The sequence below is a fragment of the Centroberyx gerrardi genome, chromosome 21 (genome assembly GCF_048128805.1).
Source record: "Centroberyx gerrardi isolate f3 chromosome 21, fCenGer3.hap1.cur.20231027, whole genome shotgun sequence".
NCBI classification, from domain to species: Eukaryota; Metazoa; Chordata; class Actinopteri; order Beryciformes; family Berycidae; genus Centroberyx; species Centroberyx gerrardi.
In genome coordinates, this window is record NC_136017.1 from 5,295,454 (window position 1) to 5,321,173 (window position 25,720).

Here is a 25,720-nt window from a genome sequence, read left to right on the forward strand (position 1 = left end):
GGCGCAAAAAGGATGAAGGAAGATAAGGGTGGAGGGAGGGAAGGAGGAGTCGGTGGAAAGGTGAGGAAAGGCGCAGAGGAGGGGAGATGGAAAGGAGGTTTGAGGGAGAAGGGGGAGATGGAAGGAGGAGGAGGGCGCAAAAAGGATGGAGGGAGGAAGGTAGCAGGGAGGGAAGGAGGAGTCGGTGGAAAGGCGGGGGAGATGGAAAGGAGGTTTGAAGGATAAGTTGGAGATGGAAGGAGGAGGAAAGTAGTGAAGGAGAGGAGGTGGGAAGGAAAGAGGTTTCAGGGAAGGAGAGAAGCAAGAGGGAAGAAGCGAAGGAGAAAAGCAAAGAGAAAGATAGAGGAGAGGAGGGAAGGAAAGGGATGGAGGAGGCAAAGAAAGGAGAGGGAGTGGGAAGGAGGAGGAAATAAGAGGGAACAAGAGAAGGAGAAAGATTGCGAGGAGGAGGGATGGAAGGGCAGGGAGGGAGAGAGAGATACAAGGAGAGGGAGGGAGGGATGAGAGAGGGAGGGAGGAGAAGGCAAAGCAGGGTGTGTCGCAGCGAAGCCAAAATAGACAGATGGCGTGTACCCATGCATGGAAACAGATGAAATGGCAAATTAAGAAGTGATAGCGACAACAAACCACGATGGCAAAGAAGCCACAGCCATAAAGATGGTCAGATAGGAGGGGAGTTTCCATGGGTGCGATACAAAGGAACATCCCAAAGAATATGAGAGTAATAAAAATGATATTCAGGTCACAACAAAGTGGGGAAAAAAGAATAGAAATCAGATGCGGCCGAATGGAAATGAATCATGAACGAACCCAAGTCAAAAAACAATCCCGAACAAATGGAGCCAGTCGTACAAACGGAAAACGTGAGAAGTCAAACACGCCGACACGCAGGAAAACAGAGGAAGAGGAAGAGAGGAAAAAGAGAGAAAAAAGAGAAAATTAAGAAAGATGTTCTATACGTCTTTGAGAAAGGAAAGAAGGTAAGAAAACACAGCAATGGCTCTCCATGTTTCATATTCTAAGACATGGGGTGGAGGAGGGAGGGAGAGATGGAGGGAAAGATGGCGGGAAGAGCCTCTTGGTTTAACTAATGTCAAATGAAGAGAACTAAACTGCTGTCTTAAAGGAATATATTGATATTTTGAAGTCATTTGCAGTCTGTTGTGTTTTTCCCCACCAGAAACTTGTGACATTACAGGGAAAGAAAAGTGTACATTTGTCTTTCCCTTACCCTAAAAAAGGCTTGTTAGCATCTAGCGTTCCCTATTAAAACCAATGGGTACCACTAGCTGCATGCTAACAAGATAGCTAGCTTGCGGTTAGAAGTAGCCATTTATTTCAATGATAAATGCTAACAAAGCTAACATGCAGTTTCTCGGCTTATTAACCATAGAGAATCGATTCCCTACAGTGAGTACCTGGTGCAGAAAAATTACAGACTAAACTTCAAAATGTATTTTAAGGGTATTCCCTCAATTTACTGATTACATTTCAATTTGTATACTCAGTATTGCTACAGTATGGACTCAATACAAAAGGGAGGAAGGGGTAAAGAAAGGGACGTTTGGAGGGAGGGGTTATCTGCCAACGTCCGGGTCTCTTCCCAGCATGCATCACAGTTCAAACCCATTCCAAACCAGATTAAACTCTGCAAAGCTGTCAAAAAGGGCATTTCATGCTGAGCGTCAGCTGATGAGGGAGGGGCGGACGAAGGAGGGATGTGAGGAGGAGAGGAGGGGTGAAGAGAGAGCGTGTCATGCGAGGATCTGTGGGACTGTGTGTATCTTTATTGAGCAGCAAGACAATTACTATTACATCTTTTACATGGGTTTAACAACAAACTCTTCACAACATAAAGTCACATAACAGTCCAGTTTAAATGACATACAGTGGCATGTCACACCTACATATGACACACAAAATTACAAACACTTCAACACAGACCCATACACTGTACATGTACAGCAATGCCTGCTTGCTTCACACACAGTGTTGTTGATCAATACCAGTGACTCAATGATTACTTCACAAGGTGCTGAGATTTCTGGCCTGTACTCAAAAAAAAAAAAAAAAAATCCCCACCATTTCTGCCAAGAAGGCTAAAAAGCCTCAATCTCAATCCAAAAAACAAATGACAAAGCAGCATTATTATTACATTATTTTCTATCATGATTTATCACCTCTTCACTAGACATTTCTTTTGGATCTCTGCTCTAATGAGCTAGGCTACTCATCTGTTTTGAAAATGTGACTTGATTTTTTGTGTAAATTACAGGCCACCATTATTCAAGGGGACGGGAGGTGTGTGTGTGATGTTTATGATGTCGGTTATCTTGTCTGTTATTGGCTCTCTGCTACTTGACCCTGAACTGTTTTTAACATGTTTGTAAAGCACTCTGAGACACATTGTCGTATGAAATCTGCTGCATAAATTTGATGTTTTTAACTGCAAGGTGAAATTCACCAGTTTAACGTTCCTTCATCATCTGTAATCATCACAGAACATGACTTGAGACTTTCTGAATCGTTAGCATCCAATCCACCAAGCGGCACCTTTCCAATAAAATTTCAACTTTTCAAACTGGTTTGCCAAATATTCCTTTATCTCCTCCATCCAAAATACAGTGTGAGGCGGCAGCAACCAGCTTTAAAAGTCGACATTTCACTGAAACCCTCTGAACTCTAAGAAAATAGTTCCTTGCTTCCTTTGACCTGAACCTTTCTTTATCCCCTCTCAGCAGGCAGGGTCAGAGGACTTTGGGAAGTGGATGGAGGAGAGGAAAACGGAGGGAGGGATGAAGGAGGATGTACAAAAAGAAAAGGTGACGGTGGAGGGTCAAGTGGTCCGATGATACAAAGAAAGGGAACATTCTCTGCCAACTGGCTAGCAACTCAGACAGACGCTCAAACAGCGAAGGCTAGCTGTGGATTTACAGACAGACGAGACGAGACAGGGCAGCTAGCCACAGACAGACAGACAATATTGACTTGTTGTAGACAGACAGGAACAGACAGGCAGACAGACAGGAACAGACAGGCAGACAGACAGGCAGACAGACAGGAACAGACAGGCAGACAGACAGGAACAGACAGGCAGACAGACAGGAACAGACAGGCAGACAGACAGGCAGACATGAGACAGACAGACCAACAAGCATAACTGCTGGTGACATACAACAGTGATTTTAGGGGCATCTTCACATTTGAATTCCAGTTAGGTACATTTCTTCACTAGATGCTTGTCACATTTGGGGGGAAAAAGCTTCAACATTTGACCTCAGCTTTCTCCAACAACGTCTTCATTAGTATTATTCATTTAAACCAAGCAGCGCTGCTACAAGACCAGATCAGGAATGCTTACAGTGCTAACAAGACTTTACAGGGAAGCCGAACAACAAAAGGTAAAACCTTTTCTCCACAGTGTGACAAGAGTCTGGTGAAGAAAAATAACCAACTGAATTTCAAAATACTAAAGTATCCCTTTAACATGAAGGAGGCGGTTCCAGATCAACTCGTCTCCACAGAGGAAGCAGGCGATGGGATGAGTTTTAAAACCAAACCTGGGCAAGATTCCTGCATGTCTTCTATTTCAAACTACTATACTTTTCCCGACCTTTATTATCTAATTCACCATCCATTTCTCATTTCCAAGACAACCCTGTCAGAAAGTGAAAACTGTTTGAATAGTTAATAGTTTAATGTTTTCCATGTGAAGCGTTTTGTGTGCCGACTTCTTCACCGGGGCTCACTTGAAGAAGACATGTCAGTCTCCATGTGAAAACCCTGGTGAAACAAAGTCTGAATATACATTTTTGCCCAGGTCGGATTTTAATCAGGGTTTTTCTTTTTGTGTTTTTACTCAGGCGGAGTGAGGGCCACCTACCTGCGCATACAGTCGAGGGCCTGCGTGAAGACCTGTGGCGCCATGCCGTGTTCGTGCTGCAGGATCAGGCATTGCTCCAGGGTGACCGACATGGCCGTGCGGTCCTTAGCGCTTTTGCAGCTGGTGAAACGCACGCCGTTCAGCCGCCGACAGATCTGAGAGAGGGAAGGTAGACAGGTTCAGATCGCAGGTGAATATGAATTTGGAGGCCAGGATGTCACTCACTCTTCTCTTTTGTGATATAAATAAAAATCTTGCCTTGGACAGCTTTAACGAATAAATAAATCAGGATTATCCCACTTAATTCAGGAAAATTCTTCATTTGCAATGGAAACAAGTGAAATTATGTCACACCATTAGCAGATGTTTTAAGACTCAGACTAGATTACATGACTTCTTGAGATGGAGAGGTATTTAAGTACAACGAAGCGGTCGCTGTACCTCGGCGGCCTGCCAGAGGATGTCCACGTTCTTGTTCTTCCTGGCGTGGACGTTCTGTCCCAGAAACCTCAGCAGCTCGGGAAGACAGGTCTGAGAACGAGACCTTGGCAGGCCTGAGGGTTCGGGGGAAGATAGGAAATGTAGGTGAGGTGAAGAGGAAGGGAGGAGGGGAGGGAGGGAGGGAAGAACAGAGAGACAGCAGAGAACACAAACAGGAAGGGAGGAAGGAATTATCCATCTAACCAAGTTGAGGATAAATAATGTGGTTTTGCTGAAGATTCACATCATTCCAAGTTTTACTCTTATTTAAAGCCTTTACTTTCAGCTCTAATGTTGTTGGTATACATTGGATTAAAAGTTGTAAAACATGTAGAGAGAATTACAAAAACTTTTGGCAATTTTGGTGTTTTTCTTACTTTAATTTTAAATTCACATGGTTTATGTGTTGAGTGAATTTCATGACCCTAGAGCCTTTGCAACCTGATAAAAGCCCATCGTATAATTTCAAAAATACATGCAAATCAAGGAGAATATTAGCATAATTTTACTGATTTTATTGATGAAAAACATACTTCTTGCAGATGTGTGTTGTTTGTGCAACAACAGCAACATCAGCATGTGGTTAAGGTGATAGGGAGCCTAAAATAATGGAAAGGCACTGGGCCAGTTTATTGGCCGTCTGCTGCTACAGACAGATGTCCTGATCTATTCTTAGGGTGCGATCACACCTTCACCTAGCTCTTTGGAAAAGTTGACTTTGTTGTATTTGGTTCATTTAGGTTCACACTGTTCCATTACAAGCAAACCAGGGCTTGTAAACAAAAGCACATGGACTCACAAGCAGCTTGTTTATTGGACAGAGTTTTGGTGACCTGTCATCCTGCCAGGTTAGAGATTTTGGCGGTTCCTGTAAATTTAACTAAGCATGATGGACTTGTGTGCGCTCTTCTTCTATGGTTTATCGTCTATGGCTTTCCAAGCATGAGGAATTGCTGGTAATCAGATGTCAGTATCTGTCTCCTTATACCCATAAAGCCTTCCATTTTGGGTAATTTCCTGTAATTGGTTGGATTACATTCTCACTCCTAACAAACTACACCGCAGATCTAGGAGGACCGAGATCCACATTTTCAGGCGTCTTGGTGCCGTTATTTGGTGCCACCAAAGTTCAAACAGCGAGTTCGTGGAGAGAGTGATGAACGCACCCTGAGAGTCAGATTTGGCTGGTAAAATAGTCAAAATCTCACTGTAGCTGGTGGACAAAAAAGGCAGTTTCCTGCCCTGACAGATACATGATTCACTGTATGTTCGATCCTGAGTGTGAAGTGTAGTCGAGTAGGAAGTGCAGGTAACAAACTGGCTGTACGCTTCTGTACTTACAGTCCTCAGGCAGGACTTCTTTGAACTGTTCGTAATACGAGTTCAGCCTGGCCAGACTCTCCAAGTTAATGATCTCCTGGAGGGACGTGTCTCCAAACCTGAATCACACGCACACACACACACACACACAGAAAAACACATTAATTCTTTCTTCCATAAACCTGTCGTCCATATCCTTTCCTCCTCTCTCCTCTCCTCTCGATCCATCATGCATTCATCCTTCTTTTCTAAATCACCGTCCTCGTCTCCTTCTCTCATCCATCCATCATCTATCCATCCATTTTTTCCAAATCACCATCCTCGTCTCTCCTCTCTCATTCCATCCATCTTTTACAAAGCACCATCTTCATCCCATCCTTGAAGCTGCACTAGGCAAGACTTTTTCTGCCCCTCCATCCCTCCACCCCTCCCCTCCCTTCCTCTCCCACTCACTTCTCAGCCAGCGTCTGCTGTTCGTTGATGCCGACGTTGAAGTGCACCGGCTGAACCCTCAGCAGCATGCCGTTCTGGATCTCCCGCGGCAACGCGTCAAACATGGTTCCCGGCAGGGGGATGCGGACGTTGAAGCCGTCCCGGTTGCCTGTGATGACCGGCAGCATGTCGGGGGCGGAGCTGCCGGTCGCCTGGGTGACCTTAAAGGGACACAAAACGTGTAGACATGTGGATTCAGTACTTTATAGTACAATAATCATCCATCTTTTCATAATGCACAAATCTCCAATTGTCTTAATGTAATGTCTCGGTAAGTTCTGCTGCTCTGGATACTACTGCTGCTATTTTGTACATCCTTCTAATGCTGGAATCCATAGTTTTTTTTTTTTCATTTTTCATTCATACATTTTCTATTTATAGGTTCAGTTTAAGCTTTTCTCCCCCTACAGCACAATTTTAGGAAATGCAAGCGGCATGAGGAATGGGAGGAGAGGGAATGGGTGGGCGAACGGGAAAGGTTGTAGCATGTATGATGGCACGCAACACTCTGTAAACCACCAAAATGACACGATTCAGTCAAATGTTTTTCAGCTGCTCGTTGGTGACAGTAAACTGAGATTTGTACACACAGTCCAGGGGGAAAGCATTATCTGATGTATTGTCGAGACTATGACCAGGATGGATGTGTTTCATCATAAAATCGCCATAAGCAACAGCTGAAAAAAATCAAGTTTAAGGTTTCATACTGCTTTAATATGTCTGAGTGTTAGAAGTGTCAGTTGAATTGACTATAATCCCATATTTTTCTTTATATCCTTTTCTTTTGTTGATACATCCTAATATATTTTCTGCTACAAGGGCCCAATTTCCCCACAGGATTGTGAAAGTTTCATCCAATCTAATCTAATCTAATCAACATTTTTAGCTTGGGAGGCTCCAATGGGAAATGAACCCGTAACCCTAGGAGTGTTAATCCATAAGAGCACAGTGAACTCAGTATATTTCTGTTTGTGGAATACAACATGCAGAAATGATCTCGCATCCTCCTACCTTAAAGGTGACGTTGCGCAGATCCATGATGCCGACGCTCATGTCCTCCAACATGGCCAGCTCCTCTCCTGGGAACACACACACACACACACACACCAGTTATCACAGTACTCTGTAATCGTTAATGGTTCAATCAAGGCAAGAAGAGATAAGGGTGATTATGTTTGATTGGAAGAACCTGTGGTGTGTGTGTGTGTGTGTGTGTGTGTGTGTGTGTGTGTGTGTGTGTGTGTGTGTGTGTGTGTGTGTGTGTGTGTGTGTGTACCGTAGGTGCTCAGCAGGGACTCGAATTGCGCCAGCAGGCCGATGGTGTAGAGCTGCCGGAGAAATCCGTCGTCACGGAGACAGTTCCTCAGTTTGATGATGAAGCCGCAGATGAGAGCGGTGAGCTGCAACAAAACACACACACACACGTCAGTGTCAGCGTAGAAAACACACACATCAACATTAACAAAACACACATCATCATCAGCCTGTTACACACTCACAACTGTTTCTCTCTAACATCAAAGGCAGATTCCTACGTCAGCGCTCAGCCTGGTTCATAACAGCAGCTGTCTGGTTGTATATAGTCTGTGTGTGTGTGTGTGTGTGTGTGTGTTCTTGCATGCACTTAAGTTCATTCAGATGCACAAAATAACATAATGAAATAAAACCAATGACCAAATCAAACCAAAAGAAAAAAAAAGTGTCTGTCCACTGCAAAAAATGACAAGAATTTTTAATCTTGCATCCATCCATATCAAGCTTATTTCTTGATATTTTTAGTCAAATTGTCTCACTGCACTGGGAGACAAAAATTGACTTTTTTCATCATAATGGAACTTGTTTCAAGACATTTACTTGGTACAAAAGAAGAAGTCTTAGAACGAGTTTATGGTTTCAAGATTTTATTCATTGTCTTTTAATGATTTCTTGTAAGAAGTCATATTGACATGAATCAAGTGACATTTATTGATACCAGTAAAATTACCTGCCAGGTCAGTAAGGTGTTTGACTCAAACTCTCTTGAAATCAGGTTGATACAGTACTGTGCAAAAGTCTTAGGCACCCTAGATGTTTTATATAAATGTTGTCATAGATGTTTATTTGTTTTCTGCATTAGTGAGTCAGTAGACTGCTCTTTAAAGTAATTTTTTTTTATATATAAGAAACTTTTTATTTCATTATTTTTGAAAGCATCTTCACTTTACAGATTTTTTTTTCCTGTGCCTAAGACTGGATACAAGATAGAATCACTTGCCAAGCATGTCATTTTTTGCAGTTTAAATTACATATCATCAATATTCATTAGTAAAATGCTTGTTCATTACATGTGATGGAACGCACTCACGCAAGCACTATCGTGTTATGGTCTGCACAACGCATCTGCATAACTCAAATCAACATATGGTTTTATATTCGGTCACGCTGCGGTCGGCTGCTCATGACATTATGTAAGTGAAGACGTGCTGTGGGTTTCTGTGCATTCATGTGTAAAAGGCTGTTCAGCACGTGTGCATCTGAGTGTGTTCAGTTCTATAATCATATAGACTTGTCTTATATAACAGGCTAAAGGTATAAATGATAAGCTGTCTGATTTGTATTCATATTAGGGCAGAATGATATTGTCAAAATCACACAGCTATTTAAGTTACGATACATGTGGACACAAATTTTTCTCCATAATTTCTTTCTTTCAGCTCTTAAAACTGTTCAAACCATGAGAGGGAGACTGAGATGATGCTTAGGATTTGGTCAGTTTGACTTAAATTAAATTATTAAATTAAATATTTTCTCTGATATGCACCTTGATTCATTGACCTTCTGGCAGTTTCAAAGGTTTTTTTGATTAATTTTGCAGCCCTACTCTGCATGCCTTCGAGGAGTGTGAAGGAGCACCACATACAGTGAATCCTTTTTTAATGGGCAGTCCAGTTACTTTTAGTATTTGTATTTATTTAGACAAAAAACAAACAGAGTATGAGATAGGAAAGATAAAATCAGTTGGGATTCAATCACTCGACTACGTCTGGCCTCGGTCCAAAGAACTGCAGTGTCTCTTATGTTAGAGCCAAGCTACACAGGAGAGTAGAAGTGTGTGTAAAAAACCCCACAAAAAAAACCTTCTCTGTCTCTTCTTGTCTTATCTCTTCTTCTATTTCTTTTCCTAGCACTCACTCTTACATGACTGTTTTATGGTCACAGGAATATTGTAAGTGCACTAAGGCCTTGGACTCATTTTTGGTTGCTTATAATTTTTGGTGATTTATTAATTGAAGCCAAGTCTAACAGCTAAATGCCTAAAATGTAAATGTAATGTAACTGCAAATGTAAATGTGTGTGGGTGAGTGTGAGAGTGACTGTGTCTGTGAGCAAATGCAATGAAATTTGTTTCTTCACTTGAACAATGTGTGTGCGCGCGTGCGTGTGTGTGTGTGTGTGTGTGTGTGTGTGTGTGTGTGTGTGTGTGTGTGTGTGCGTGCTGACCGTCTGGCAGAAGACGACGTCGCGGCGGTACTGCAGCGACAGGTCCATGGCTATCGTCGGGGCGCTGTCCTGCATCAGGAGGAACACCATGGACTTCTTGGCCTTGTCGCTCATCATGGCGACACACTCCGTCAGCGTGGTGAGGAGAGGGTACAGCGCCTCGCTCCACTCGCCTGGGACACACACACACACACACACATATAGACACATAGAAAGACATGTAGAGAAACATACACAGATAAAAGATTGATGTACACGTGAAATTACACATGAGAGATAGAGATTAGAAAGATGGCTAACTAGGTAGCTAGCTAGCGGAGCAGTGTCCAATCCGGGATTTCAGGCCTTTTTTCCAACGGGTTCCCAACCAAAAGGCAAGTGACATTAATTCCCATATACTTGAGAAGCTAAATATCAAATTTTATAAATATTTAGACATATCAGGACAATCATTCATGAACACAATGACACAAGCAAGAAGCGCGAACCCTTAGATTGCATTTTGGGTGACGTTGTCTTCATGTAGAGGATCTATAGTTAACAGTAATGAATATATCTGTATTCACAAAACGGTCCAGTGGGTGGTGATATTGGCTGAATGAATAAAGAGTCCGGAATTGGATAAACCTTTTGCATCTCAAAACTACGCATGCAATCACCTATTTTAAGGGACTGGAAGAAAAAGAATTACAAGATATTATTCAGCTTTAAAAGACACAAACAGACCATGATTAATTGATGAGAAACTTGGATTAATTATATTCGTTATTGTGAATTTTTGGTTGAACACTGTCCGGAATTGGACACACTGACGCTAGCTAGCTAGATGGAGATAGACGGATAGATAGATAGATAGATGCACAAATGTACACGCACACAAACACACACAAGTACGTAAGAACACCAACACACATGCACACACACGCACACACACACACAGATGAAACTCATGCCTCCTCTGCACATCATCCTCACAATACAATCCAAGTCTGAGTCACAGTCTAATCTAAATGCTGCTCAGTTAATATTGTCAGGCACTGTTAATACCATTGGAATTGAATGAAAAAATGAAAATGAGATTGAATTGATAGACTTCAATACATTTTCATATGTTGGCGTGAAGACACTGATGCTATTACAGCGAGAAGAAGCAGAAGCGCTAGGCTGATATGAGAGAGAGAGAAAGGAGAGAGAAAAGAGAGAGAAGAGAGGAGAGAGAAAGTAGCAGCGGTGCACTGGGGTGAAGCTCCCTTAATTTTTAAAGGGACAGGTTTTACATTTTGAATTTTAGTCTCCTCTTTTTCTTCACAAGTCACTTGTCACAATATGCAGGTAAAAGCGTCTAGATTTACACTCAAGATACCATATGAAGCATCCACTAAGCATGCTTAGTATTTCCAATGGACAGCACTAGCTAACACTGCTAACAAACTAAAGAAGACATGAAACTTTAATGATCCCTGTGGGGAACTTCGTTTCAGCACAATCAAAGTACAAAAATCGACATATCAAGACTATTAAGACTGTAACAAGACTATAAACAGAGATAGGAAAAAGCAGAGAGTATACAGAAATCCAATATATAAAAGGTAAAGAGGACAAGCAGCGTCCTCGGCTTGTAACCAAGAATTTACAGATACGAGAGTGTTTGCAAATCTGTCTCACACAACTATACAGCCCCGTTCAAGGCCATGTCTGCAGGGTTTTTTGCGTGGGCCGAAGAAAAACTTTTGAAACAACTTTGCCTGCATTGTGTCAAAGTATCTGGTGAAGAAAAACAACAGACTCAAATCTAAAATGTTAAATTATCCTCTTCACTATTGATCCAAGCCTTAATCTCTCCCCCAAAACATTCATTGGATGATACTTTTGATCCAGGAAGCAGAGTCGCAGAGAGGGGAGAAAGGGAGAGAAGCATGGTGGGGGGGGGGGCAGCTCTTACCTGGGTATGCCTCCTCAGTGCCTGGGCTTCCATCTGGAAGAGGGGATGGAGGTGCAACATGCATGATTAGGGGCCGCTAGAAGCCACAGGGCAGCAAAGACACACAGAGATACGCTGCAGACCCGGGTCAAGGCTCTATCCAAAAAACCTTTCAACATAAATGATATAGCTTTGGGACTGATTTAACATGAATGGCACAACGGAGCCAAAACACTAGTACAGTGCATAGAAGTGAAGATAATCAAAATAATTGGCTTCCTTTTAGATTTATTCTGCATTCAGCTGATCTTCTTCGCCTGCTGTTTCCTCCTGCTCAGCTGTGAGCTTCGCAAGTAACAGAGAGAGAAAGAGCTTGAAGGGCGTGAGGAGCCTTACATCAGTCTTGTTGCTATGCAACACAAAGTTTGGCAACAACCTGCAAGCTGGCTAATTAGCATTTGCTTACTAACCTGAAGTAACAAATGGGATAAAAATGGAGCAGAGAAAGTTAGCAGCCGCTCTGCTTGCTGTTACAGGAGAGGATGAGGAGTCCATTCTGAGGATGTGGGTTCACGACGTCCTCTGAGGGAGAACAGAGCGCTGACAGTTTTATCTCCGCCTGGATAGAGTGCTGTTTTTACAGGCTGATTTCACATGACAAGTGAAGTAATGCGGGGCGCAGCTAAAGTTGAGACATGTTCAACTTGGGGTGCTGCCATGTCCAAAATGCAAGGTGCATAGTTTAGAGGAGATGCGCACCTGCCTCGACCGAACCGTTGAAAAAAACTGGGAAAAAAGCTACAGGCGCATTAAAAAAACTGTCCTATGTGATCACAGTCTTATCCAGAACAGCTCACAATGAGTAAGGAGGTACGGGTTCAGTGTCTTGCTCAAGGACATTTGGACAGGACACTAATAGATTTTGATTGCCTGTTCATCACAGGATCAAACCCGTGACCTGCCGGTTACAGGACGCCCTGTCTAACCTCTGGGCCTACAGGCTTCTTTAATGGGCGCCGGTCCTTTCTTCCATCCCTCAACACACCTCACACCAAGTGTTTTGATAGAAATTTGACCCGGGTCCAGTACAATGTACAGTAAGCACAAATCTCAGATACAATAGCTGGCTGACAGGGTGGCTGCGTTTGGCCTGAAGCAGCAACAGAGCTGCACTTGCACTAGCAAAGCTCAGGAGAATAAAAATGCTGTTTTATAATTCTCTGGTCACAGCTACAGTATGTGATATTATGGACTTCAGACAGGCCAGAAAGACAGCAACAAAGACTCTACACAAAACAAAATGTTCAATATTTGACAATTCTTTTTTACAAGAGATGAGGATGAGTCATTTAAAATACCTTTCTTGTTTATAATAAAGAAAATGATCGCATGAGATGAAGGAAAAATAAGTTTCTGATCCACACAACTCAATAAAATTATACAACACAAAGAAAATACTGAATTGAACTAAAAAAGAGTGGGGTAGCAAATGAGAGAAGAAGAGATGGGAAGAAAAGAGAAGAATAGAAGAAAGGAGAGAAGAGACGAAAATAAGAAGAAAGAACAAAAAGAGTAAAACAGAAAAGAGAAGACAAGAAGAGAAGAAAAAAGAAGACAAGAAAACAAGTAAATAAAGAAGTAAAAAGAAAAGAAGAGAGAAGACGAGACTGACTTTTGGTGTTCTTTAATGAAACAAGACAAGAGATGACAGAAGAGAAAAGAGAAGACAAGAAAAGTAAAGAAGAGAGGAGAAGAGAAGAGAAAAACAAAATAAACCTACAGTCGTCTTGTTCGGGGCTGGGAGTGCATGCAGAGGAGAGGGCAGGCAGAGAGGATGAGGATGGTAAGGAAGGTGATGATGATGAAGGTGGTGGTGATGAAGGTTCCTGTGGTATACTTCCTGGGTTGATCCAGAAGGCTCGAGTTCTCCCATTACCTTTTCACAGCCGCATACAGCAGTGTTATTTACACATATTAAAGGATCAATGTCAATTCATTACTAGATCTCAGTTTCATTTATTCCATTTATTTATTGAATTGCTATATTTTGGTCTTTTTTTTTTCAGTTCATTCACACACCTGTGAAAAATTTATTCTGTCAGGTCATTGTTAAAACTATATGTAATGTTATTCACTGCTATATTTACTGATTTATTCATTTCTATTACTGTAGATTTACTTTGAAAAATGTATTCTGTCATTTCATCATTAAAATGGAATTTCCCTCAAATCTTTTATTTTATTCATTATATAGGTTCCCCATTTTTTCCCATGTTAGGGGATTCAATAAAAAATAAGAAAAGAAATTAATAAAAAGAAAAATTATAATTTCAAAGAGCTTAACTTTTAAAATTGTTAATGTGCAATTCCTATTAAATTTTGTCCATTTGTTACCTTACTGTGAACCAAATAGTGCAAAGAATACCACAAATACAAAAAAAAAAACCAAAAACAGCATAATGAAAAAAAATTAAGGGTTTAATTCCAAAAAAAGCCTGTTGACTGAACTGTCAAAAACAAGAACATGTCAAAAAAAAGTCACTTTTCTTACTGGTAGAGCAAACAGTGTAATGTGAGGTAAAAAGAAAGTCAAACTGTTGCTTCTTCGTGTGTGTGTGTGTGTGTGTGTGTGTGTGTTACCTTTCTTAGGGACGCCGCCCTGCTGGTCAGTCTGGGTACTGTCCAGACTGCAGTCACTGGGTCTCCTCTCCTTCTGAAGCAGCTTGTCGACACGCTGGATGATGCACTCCAGAGACTTATCCACATTCAGCCACACCTTCTCCTGAGGAGAGGGGAGAGGAGGAGAGGAGAGAGGAGGGGAAGGGAGAGGAGGGGAAGGGAGAGGAGAGGAGAGAAGGGAGAGGAGAGGGGAAGGGAGAGGAGAGGGGAGGAGAAGAGAGGAGAGGAGATAATACAAGATAATACATTATTTTCTGCGTGCACAAACATTTTTGATTTGCATTCAGATTTGCATCTCAGGCTCACATCCACACAAACCACAAAAAAAATTGACATCAGACTCAGCAAATACAGCCACAATAAATACAAAAAAAAATTAAAAAATGTTTTTAAAAAATGCTAATAGGTCCATAGCCCATACAAAAGACAAAATGGCTATTACAGAAAACACAGAAAAGGAGGGAAAAGAGAGAAGACATAGAAGAGATGAGATGCGCCGCATCCGCATGCAAACCAGAGAGCACACCGCATTTTTGCTTAACAAAGATTTACATAATCTAGGCAAACTCAAACTTCATTATATAACTGCGAACTCTTGTCTCAGACGGCCTGGGGCTGCAGCCTGGGGCTCCAGATGCAAAATACAAGACTTTCCGACTAGTTCTGGCACAGTTACAGCAATTTCAACAAATGTTCACTATCTGTTTTTAGTATTAAAAAATAGAAAACACAAGTATAAAATATTACGTAAATGACCAGTTAAGCATCTTGATTCATGACTTTGCCTTTCTTTTCACTCATTCCAGCGGTTATCATAATCATGTTTGACTGTAGTTTGCATATTTTTAGCTACATATAATTTGATTTGATGAAAATAAACATAAAAAAGATTATTAAATTCTTCATATCATGTTTTGTATTCACTAATTAATTGACTGACTAATAAATTGGATGATTGACAGACCGACATGCAGATTGGACCAACTGAGAAAGAAGCTAAATGAATAAATGAACAAACAAACAATCAAAGTAATTGACTAATTAATTAACTAACTAGGAGTTAAATTCCCCTTGGGGCCACCCATGCTAGAAATGTATGCACTCACAATATTGTAAGGTGCTGAATTTCCCCAAGGGGATCAATAAAGTGCTATCTTATCTTATCTCATCTTATCTTAAAGAGGTGAAATAGCAGTAAGAGAGAACAGAAAGGTCACAGGTTCAATCCCTATAACTGTGAATGTGTCCATCAACAGCCATGTTTCCTACCTGCTCACTTTACATCGCGAGTGTCTGCTAAATGCCTAAAATGTACAATATTGACACTTATTCCCACGGCAGCCATTTTGAACTTGCGTCACTCTCGGGGTGGGAAACTCTCATTCAGTTAGTCAGTTAGTTTTGATGATTCTTATCTTAACTAACTATCTTACCCACTCCTCCTCATGCCAGTCTGCGTGCAGCGAGGACCGGCTGTTGCGGCCGCTCCACTTGGCCAGCAGCGTGTCCTGGTCGTTACGGAGGACTACTTGCTCCGAGTCGGCGGAGGGAGACGCTTTGGAGGCGATGTACTCGGGCCGCGCTGCGTTCAGGGCCTGGATGGCCGAAGCCAGGAGCTTACAGTCGCACACTGTCACCAACTGACGAGTCTGAGAGGGACAGACGTAGACATCAGTATGTTTTTGTGTGTGAAGAGCGACATCCCAAAACAAGATATCCATTATTTTAAAAAATTGCACCTACTTTATACCTACAAATGACTGCTGGTATCAAAATAAAACACATTATGGTTTGGAATTAAAATTCTGAGCTATTTTAAGACATTCGCTAACAAAATGGCTCTGTTTTTGAGGATGTAAATAATCAAATGTGTTTGAAAATACTGACTGATGAATGACAGGCAGCAAAACTGAACAGTGGCGGCCACAAATTTGTAGACACATACTGTATCTTTAGCTTTTTTTTCTACCTTGCTCTTATTTCTTTTCCTAGTATTTTGCTATCATAGTGGAACATTCAAGGAACACAGGGATAGTTAAATACAGCCTTGCTTGTAATGTTAGTGATCCAGTAATTTAAGATTATTCTCCTGCTGCATTCATTCCAGGTTGGACTGGATAAGCTAAACCAGCTAAATTTTCCACAAAACCCTAAAGTTTTATTGATGTTTCAACTTTATTTCAGAAGTTCTGATCAGGAATTACAAAGCATGTAGTCTGAAGTTCTTCGACTAAATTCTGGCCAGACAACAATATGACTATCGTGCAAAGAAACTAACGAACAAACTAACTGACAAAACAGAAAGGAAAGAAACTAGACAGAAGCTACCGTATCTTAATATTCTATTCTGTTCTACCATCCTATCCTGCCCTCCCATGCTATTCTACCATATTCTATTCTTTCCCCAGTCACTCACCTTATCGGCCAGAATGGCGAGCGTCCTCTCCAGCCCGTTGGCAGATCGCTCCTTGGCGGCCCGGGACAGCCTCTCGGCGTAGTAGCTGACCTGCGTCTTCAGCGTGTTGATGTGGGCGATGATCTCTTTGGCTCGGACGATGTCCTGGGGAATGTAGACGATGGACTGCGAGCTGGACAGAGCGCTGCTGCAGAGCGGGAACACAACGCTCTTAGTCGCACTTCTTCTGTATGTGAGTGTAAGACAGTGACTGACAGGGTCTTATGATGGGAGATTTGACTGTTGTGTCTTAGAGCCTCCATCTGACTTCTGTTTAAAATGCTGTACCGATTATCGATTGGGGGAAAAAATCATCACTTTGTGTTTATCATTCAATTTTTTACAGTCTAGAGGGACAAGTCTTTAAATTACCATTTTGTCAACCAAAGAGTTTAGTTACCTAGTTTAAAGAGAATCATGATTTTTTAAATTTTGTTACCAATCATTTTGTAAGAGCACTTTTTTGGCGTGGTGTATATCTCATCTTAAAACAATTTTTCACCTCTCCTCTATGAAGAAATCAATAAAATGCAGGAGGAGATATATGATGGAATGGAGGGCAGCGAGACACAAGAGTCAAATTTTAAAGAGATACCTTGACAAATTGAGTTTTTGTCTTATTTTCCTTCGCCAGGAACTTACCAGATGGTGTTAAAAAAAAGTTTTGTTACTTTAGTTAATTAAAAAATAGCTTGTTAGCATTCCACATTGAAATCATTGACTACCACTGGCCAAAGGCTAGCCTGTTAGCTTCTTGAGTCACAAGCTAGTTTGTTAGCTTATGTGGACTAGCAGCGTTCACTGGCTTCAATCAGGAATGTTAATAATGCTAACAAGCTAATTTTGGCTACCTGAAAGATGTAGAATTTTTTTCCCAATATATATATATAGTGCCTGGTGAGGAAAAGAAACACTACAATTCAAAATGTCATGGTGTTCTTTTAAAAACAGTGTCTATGCCTCCATTTTCTTGTGCATTGCTATACAGTAGTTAGCATTAGCATGCACATGCCTGTTCTTAACCAACCATCCTAAACACTACAGGTAAAGACAAAGACAAGAGACTGACCTTGATAAACAGAGCTAAAGGGAGATACCACTCACTTTAAAAATTCATATAAGTTATTCTGAGCATCTAGGAAAGGCCTATCAACGTTTGAACAGCAACAGCTCTCTCCTAAAGCCAGAAACAACAGACATGCACTTCTTATGTTATTACAACTCCGTTACATCTTGACCACATCAAAGGTCAAGCCTTATTTTTCTGGTTTCTGGCTTTGGGGGAGATTTGTTACTGAACCGTCCTCTACTGCAGAAATAGGATACTGTTGCTGTGAGGTAAAGAAAAATCAAGTCAATTTTGGCATTTTTCCTTTTCTTACTTGAAATAAAATCGTATGTGGTCATTTATGGGTTGAGTGAGTTTCATTGCTCTTGGGCCCTTGAAACATATAAAAAAATCCCATTTTATATTTTCAAATCCACACAGGTGTCAGATGAATAATAAGCATTCTGTTCTTCATTCCTGAAAAACACTTTTTGGCAGATATGTGATTTTTACTATACATCAGCAATGATTGAATTTTTAAATTGAGTGGTATTCAGCGAACATATAAACACAACGTGATCAAGATGTAATGTTGACTACAACTGCAGTACTGTACTGTATAATAAAAAGCATGGCTTTAAACACGTGTATCTAGTTTGGGCCAACACACATTTGGGTTACTTTCAAACACGACACATAGTTAATACCAACATATCATGTCACTATGCTTTGCTGTTAACATAAGCTGTGTGAAGTCTTTTATGAGCAACACCTCAAGTAAAGTGTTGCCGAGTTACATTCAGTCACCCCAAACCTACTCACCCATCCGCCCACAATGCATGAAAGTTGTGAAACAGCTGATTTAAAACGAACAAATCCAAGACGCAGTGACAATAAAACCTCTTATGGGCGGTGCAAAGGGTGAGAGGCAAACAGCGGGGGGGTAAAACGAACAAATGAAAACAAGCAAAGCGGTACAACAACTCACCATCCCTCCTCATATATGCTGATCAGAAAAGTAACAAAAACAAAATTAAGAAAAAAGCCAGAAAACTGAAATACAGAATCAATGCAATAGTTGAAGAAACAATGCATTCGTTTTATGCGAGAACGACTACAAGGCAGCCAAATCAAAACAGACAAATCTTTTATATGAAATTATTTCCCTTGGGGGCAAATTAAACGGCAGTTTGAACTGGAGACTTGACAAAAAAAACAAAAAACTTGGAAATGGAAAACTTTACTTGCAATATTTGAAACAACAGCAGTCAAATGATGGATGAAGCAACAAATTATGATAAAGTTCTGAAAAGAGCAGAAGATATCACTGCTGTTGAGGGGAAAAAAACACATAACTGCAATTTTTAGTTTTAATTTCTCACATGAATAGAAAGATTACATGGTCATTAAGGGAGTTTTATGACTCTTGGGCCCATGACACTTGTTCAAATCCCATTTTTTGAGAGGTAGAGGGGTGGTGTAGTGAGTTGGAAGACCCCAATTCATTGTTTTACTCCTGAAAAACAGACTTGGTTGCAGATTTGTGGTTTTTACCGAACAGCAGTGATGTGCAGCTTCATTTTCCTAATCTCCCACTCCAAGCCCTTTCCTTCTGAACTTACTGTTTCTTCGCCTCCTCAAACTTCTGGATGAGTTTCCTCAGGCCGCTGTTTTTAAAACCCTGGCAGTGCGCCGCCGGAGCGCCGATCGTTATCACATCATACGTGTGATCTGCAGAGGGAGAGTTCAGACAGAAGAGAGACGGTGTGTGTTTTGAGTGTGTGTGCATGTGAAAGAACTAACATTTCTGAGTGAGAGAGTGTTTGTGTGTGCGTAGAGGTGTGTACGTGTGTGTCAGGGTCAGAAACTAACGTGCCAAATTAAAAATGAGGGGGCAAAAAAACTGCCTCGATAATTAGTACCCTTTTTGCATTTCACCCTGTTCTGTTTTTTCGCTGAGTTGTTATATATTCACGCCTGCAAGCAACTACTGACCCCACTGATTCATGGGAGTCTATGACCGGGGGATTCGTTCCAATGCATTCTGGGAGAGAAAAATGGAGTGGTTTTTGAGCAGACAGTACGCAGCCGGAGGCAGGAGAAAATGTTGATGCCACACAGCCAGCAGAAGAAAACGCTGACCGGCACAAACCACTGCAGCAACAAAAAATAAAACAACCAATATTGAAAAAACTTGAGTGTTTATGTGCCAATATGCAACGCAAATGCAATGCCTAATGGCTTAAGTGTGTGTGTGTGTGTGTGTGTGTCTCAAGGCAGCAGGCGTCTCACCGAAGCCCAGTGCGTCCTGCACCCTCATCCTCTGGACGTGCAGGTTGGTCGACATGAACTCCAGCTTCCTCTCCGCCTTTAGGTTACTGGCCTTAAACGACGGACCTGAGAGAGAGAGAGAGAGAGAGAGAGAGAGAGAGAGAGAGAGAGAGAGAGAGAGAGAGAGAGAGAGAGAGAGAGAGAGAGAGAGAGAGAGAGAGAGGGAGGAGGGGAAAATAAATGAAGTCTCACTTTGTGCATGTGAGAAACTAATGGGGATGAGAACAGGAGACTAACTCCTCTGTCTACAGGCCACAGTGGCTGCTCACTTCTATAATTCACTAGCCACTTTCACTATCTTATCAGCCAACGAGAAGGCACTCGGAGAGCGAAAACCTCCGTCAACGCTAAACAATTCTCCAGCTTGTTACGCCCAAATGCATCATTCCTATCGACCCTGCAAACTTCCCCTCAGGATTTGCAATCAAGTCTCGATCTCTGTTAGTTTTATAGATTTGGCTAAAAAACTATAGTCATCTAATTGTAGTCCAGATCACCAAAATCATATTAATTTTCCCTTGATCCATCCAGTGGGACTTCCTGGTAAAACAAAGGCTAAATAAAATTTAAAAAAACAAGACAGAGTAACTAAGGTAACTCTATTTTTACAGGCTTCTCGCTGTGGCCCTGATGTAAAATTCCATGACTTTTCCAACGACTTTCCATAAATAAGTCCGAGTGCTTCCATGGTCTGAAACTGTTACTCTGTCTTGGTTTGTTAATGCTGTTTTTCTAAAGGGGCAAACAGTCTTTCGACTCCAGTTGGGGTTGCTGTGGTGAAGTGGCCATAAATATATAAAAACATGCAAAAAAAAAGCACCATCGACTGCAGCTAATGAGAGAAACAAGATACGATAAAATACATTCTGGTTTATATTCCTGTTAACGTGACCCATTTGTAAAATTCCCTGATATTCTGCGGCTTTCCCCAGAGAATTTATCAGTTTGTTTGTCTTTCCCTGCCTGATATACCCGTGGGAACCCTGCTTTTAAAATACAATAGGAAGGCTGGTCAGCTGCCAGAGCAGTTGGCAGAGTCGACAAACCGAACAGCCGCAGCCAAAATGCACCATCGCTTGGCCGGTGACCGGTGTTAAGGTTCCCACCGCGGTCGGGACTAACCTCGGTAGTCGTTGAGGTCGGACAGCGTTTCCTGGTAGGTGAGTATTATGGTCTGGTACTGGGAGACGATCTGTCGCCGTAGATTCTCCCAGCAGGGCGATAACTCTCCCAGCTCCTCCAGCTCACACACCCTGCAGGATGAGAGAGTGAGGAGAGAGAGAGAGAGAGAGAGAGAGAGAGAGAGAGAGAGAGAGAGAGAGAGAGAGAGAGAGAGAGAGAGAGAGAGAGAGAGAGAGAGAGAGAGAGAGAGAGACAAACAGGTAGAAAGAAAGGGAGAGACAGACAGACAGAGAAACCGGTAGAAAGAAAGGGAGAGACAGAGAAACAGGTAGAAAGAAAGAAAGAGAGAAACAGGTAGAAAGAAAGAGAGAGACAGAGAAACCGGTAGAAAGAAAGAAAGAGACAGAGAAACAGGTAGAAAGAAAGAGAGACAGACAGAGAAACCGGTAGAAAGAAAGAAAGAGACAGAGAAACGGGTAGAAAGAAAGAGAGACAGAGAAACGGGTAGAAAGAAAGAAAGAGACAGAGAAACAGGTAGAAAGAAAGAGAGAGACAGACAGAGAAACCGGTAGAAAGAAAGAAAGAGACAGAGAAACAGGTAGAAAGAAAGAGAGACAGACAGAGAAACCGGTAGAAAGAAAGAAAGAGACAGAGAAACCGGTAGAAAGAAAGAGAGACAGACAGAGAAACCGGTAGAAAGAAAGAAAGAGACAGAGAAACAGGTAGAAAGAAAGAGAGACAGACAGAGAGAGAAAAAAATGGAAAGACAGAGGGAAAGAGTGAGTTTTAACAAGGCATTACAGCAAAACTGTATACATATCAGCTTATATTTGGCCAGTACAACATTGGTACATTTCTTTGCAAATGCATTTGAACTGAATTGCAAAAAGGGCTGGGTGATAATTCAGTATTATGGTTCATTGATTGTGGAATCATACTGTGATGATTTGGTGATTTTGGGATATCGTGACACACAATTCTGCTCTCTGAACTGATGATAACAAGCACATTTTGTTTAAAAACTCTGACAAAATGAGGTATGGTAGGAATATTATTAGAAAATTTCAGTTTTGTTTGACATCACACCCAACATTACCATTTGGTTAAATGGGACAAACATTAATTTGATTATTTAACATGTGATTTATATTGTGCTATATATCAATATTGAAAAAAATACTTGATTATCGTGATATTGATTTCAACCATATCACCCAGCCCTAACTGCAAAGCACTTTCCAAAACTAAGGGTTGCCTAAGTGATTAAAAAGACTGTCCCATGTCTGTTAGTCACAGGTTTTATCCCTGCAGCTCATGTTTCCTGTTGAAGTGTCCATAAACTGTAAGTTGCCAGATGACATTGTGCAAATCAATATATTTGCGTCATTGATCTTGCCCCGCCCCCGCTCTTACCAGAAAGATGGGGCGATGCTGTGTACAGGAAGCAGTGGGATCAAGTAACGCTAACATTTTCCCCAAAGTTCAGAAAAAGACGATAGATTTGTTCTGTGTGTGTGTGTGTGTGTGTGTGTGTGTGTGTGTGTGTGTGTACCTGGCGGCGTCCTCCTCCAGCAGCAGTTTGACGTACTGTCTGGGGACGTTGAGCGACAGGATGCTCTCAGCCATCTGCTCCAGCACCCGAAGGTGGTTCCCGTCCGTCGTCGGGAAGCGGTACATCCTGGACATGGTGCCTCCAAACACTGCAGTTACACAGATATGCTTTTAGCTTAGTTTACATTAGCTTTGTTCAGCTTATTTTAGCTTGGGTTAGTTCATCTTAGCCTAGTTTAGTATAGTCAAGTTTAGATTCACTTTGTTTAGGCTATAATAGTTTAGTTTCAGTCTTTCAGTTTAGCTTTCTTTATCGTAGTTTAGTTTAGATAAGCTTTGTTTAGCTTTGCCTCATTTAGTTTAGCATGGTTTTTGTTTAGTATAGTTTTGATGTAGTTTAGTTTAGATGTAGTTTAGTTTAGTTAGTTTATCTTAGCATAGTGTAGTTTATTTGCATAGTGATAAAACACAGACATGCTAAAACACTGATAAAATACATATGATTAAAAACACAAAAAGGAGGAAAAACTATGGGCAAAAAAGCCCATGGCTCTTATATAAACATCACACCTCAGAAAGAGACAAGCAAAACAAACAAACAAAAAATCAAGATGACAACTAAAAATCAAACTGAATCAGATGACAGAAAATAACATTTTGAAATGTTTTAACCCAAGGCAAGCTAAATGCTGTGACACTACTATTCCACTTTTCACCGGAGGCATGAGCAGAGCGAATGCGGTGTAGCCTGAAACTTGCACGGTGGAAACTTTAGATTTGGAGGGAAGCCGAGTCCATAATGCACACAGCGCCTTCCGGGCGCTTCTTCTGCACAGCATTCAACATCCACTTAGCATAAAAACGCCTGGGGGATGATCTTATTGTGCCATCTCAAACATTTCACATGCGTGTTATTTTTGGATCGGCTATCCATCACTGAGGTAAACAGATCCCTCTCACACACCAGTGACCCAAGACAGCAATCAATATATTCCTCAGAGATAATAAGATTTATGGTCGGATTTACCAGAAAACATGGAGTCATTGGAGACGAGAGAGAGATGGAGGGAGGGAAGAAGGGAGAAAGACAGATGGATGGATGTCCACACAAAATAGTATTATGCAAAAGAAATCTGACCAGCGCAACAGGGTCAAGTTCAATTTGGCAGACTGTTTCTGGACTGTAAAGGCAAATATAATACCAAGATCTGTGGCAGCTGAGGGCTTTGATGGGATAAGAGCTTCCTAGATGTGTCTGTGTATTGTTGACGCTCACATGGAAAAACAATAAAAAGTAGAAGGCACTCAGTAGAGCACAAACCTCCACCGACGCTGAACAATTCTCCAACTTGCAAAGCTGCAGCCTCCGTAACAGTTTATGTTTGTTTAGCGTTTGTCCTCTGGGTTTGATTTTTTGAGGAGATTTTTTAACACTCGAACGCAACACTGTCTAGCAGCCGACTTGGAAGTCGTGGGTGCCGGACTTTCCCACCAGTATGTGAACGCAGCATAATAGTTACGGGTAAAAAAGAAATCCAAAATCCAGATCATCACCAAAATCTAATCAACTGAGCCTTGGGCCTTTTTGTCGACCAAATTTCATCCAAAATCCATTTGTGCCTGTTTGAGATATCTTACTAATAAACAGGCAGACGGGGGTGAAAACACAACCGTGCGTGGGATGTAACTGCGTATGAAGAGTCATCTCACCTGAGCGCAGCAGGGTGTCTTTGCATAGCGAGGCGTACTTGGTTCTGACTCCCATGGACTCTGTCAGGCTCTCGTCGACGGGCAACACCGTCTGCAGCACACACACACACACACACACACACACACTGTTCACTTGGACTGACATTACATGTGCTAATGTAACATTAGACTCAGCAGTAAATTCTGCTGAGCAAGAGCCACCTCCATCTAAACCCACTCTTCGCACTGGTCAGACCTACGCTCACCTACACCAGCCCAGCTCCACTGTGATGAACCATTTTACTGCCATGCTAACGTGTGAGGCAGCGTGAAATGTTTATAATATGACACACAGTAGTTTAAATGACTTTTGCATACACAAAAACACACATTTTTCCTCTACATTCTTCCAACAGTGGTGGCCATCTGCCTCACTTGTAGAAAAAAATAACAATAAAACAGCAGCATGTCACCTTGTTTTGATCCCCCCCCCCCCCCCCCCAATACAAATATTGGTCCAGTGCCAATAAATTAACCCTAACCTCATAATATATGCATCCAAATTAGATTTCATCATGTTTGGAACTGAAATTAGCTGTTGAGCTGAAACTGGGAACCTGCCCCGCCCCTCCCAGAGCGCCCCGCCCCTCCCAGCCTCGTACCCGGCCGTTGATGGTGTCCGGCAGGCGGGCGACCGGCGTTCTCTGATCTCTTTTCTCCTCCATCTGCCACGCTACAACGCTGATGTTCCCCACCCGCTCGTTCTCCGCCGATCTGTCCATCCAGACAAAAATACGAGAAGTTAAGAGATAAAACGACAGGGTGAATCAATTAGTGGGATTTTTTTTCCACTTTCACAGATACAGTGGTATTATTTCTTTATCTACAAACGGTGCAAAGAAATTCCTGCACAGTCTCTTACTTGAAGTTAAAAGGTTTGTTCAAACAAATACTATGCATTTTTTTTTTTTTTCATATCTTCGCTGTGGGTTGAGAAAACTGTCCTCGAGCTAAAAACAAGGCTGTTTTTCTTAGTTCCTGAAAAGATTACATTTGGGGTTTTCACCCGACAGCAACGATACGAAAGGCTTTGACTGCAAGTTTCCCAGCCTGCCTAGTTTTCTACTCTGCACCTGTCAAAGACAAAACTCACGATTTGCTGAAGACCTAAAGTTTTTATAATTCCTTATTGTCAAATATATCAGATATTGTCATTTTACCTCCCAATAATTGTCACTGGAACGTAAAATCCTTTACAAGTTGGTTCCT

General features: G+C 41.6%; 1 protein-coding gene across 3 annotated transcripts in view; it reads right to left on the bottom strand.

Moving 5' to 3' along the window:
* LOC139914613 (inositol polyphosphate-4-phosphatase type I A-like) overlaps nt 1–25,720 on the bottom strand; it is a 58,339-nt gene that overhangs the window by 10,683 nt on the left and 21,936 nt on the right. For 2 of the 3 annotated variants that reach the window (XM_078291045.1, XM_078291047.1), the window contains exons 7-24: nt 25,114–25,225; nt 24,473–24,563; nt 22,764–22,911; nt 21,212–21,342; nt 20,051–20,155; nt 19,381–19,489; nt 16,672–16,858; nt 15,689–15,904; nt 14,217–14,358; nt 13,357–13,512; nt 11,598–11,630; nt 9,656–9,828; nt 7,452–7,575; nt 7,187–7,254; nt 6,137–6,336; nt 5,705–5,802; nt 4,325–4,437; nt 3,884–4,038 (exon numbers count right to left, since the gene is read on the bottom strand). In XM_078291045.1, coding sequence (XP_078147171.1) covers nt 3,884–4,038; nt 4,325–4,437; nt 5,705–5,802; nt 6,137–6,336; nt 7,187–7,254; nt 7,452–7,575; nt 9,656–9,828; nt 11,598–11,630; nt 13,357–13,512; nt 14,217–14,358; nt 15,689–15,904; nt 16,672–16,858; nt 19,381–19,489; nt 20,051–20,155; nt 21,212–21,342; nt 22,764–22,911; nt 24,473–24,563; nt 25,114–25,225 — 2,361 coding nt within the window. The remainder of the gene's footprint in view (nt 1–3,883; nt 4,039–4,324; nt 4,438–5,704; nt 5,803–6,136; nt 6,337–7,186; nt 7,255–7,451; nt 7,576–9,655; nt 9,829–11,597; nt 11,631–13,356; nt 13,513–14,216; nt 14,359–15,688; nt 15,905–16,671; nt 16,859–19,380; nt 19,490–20,050; nt 20,156–21,211; nt 21,343–22,763; nt 22,912–24,472; nt 24,564–25,113; nt 25,226–25,720) is intronic. The other variant, XM_078291046.1, reaches the window with a different exon arrangement.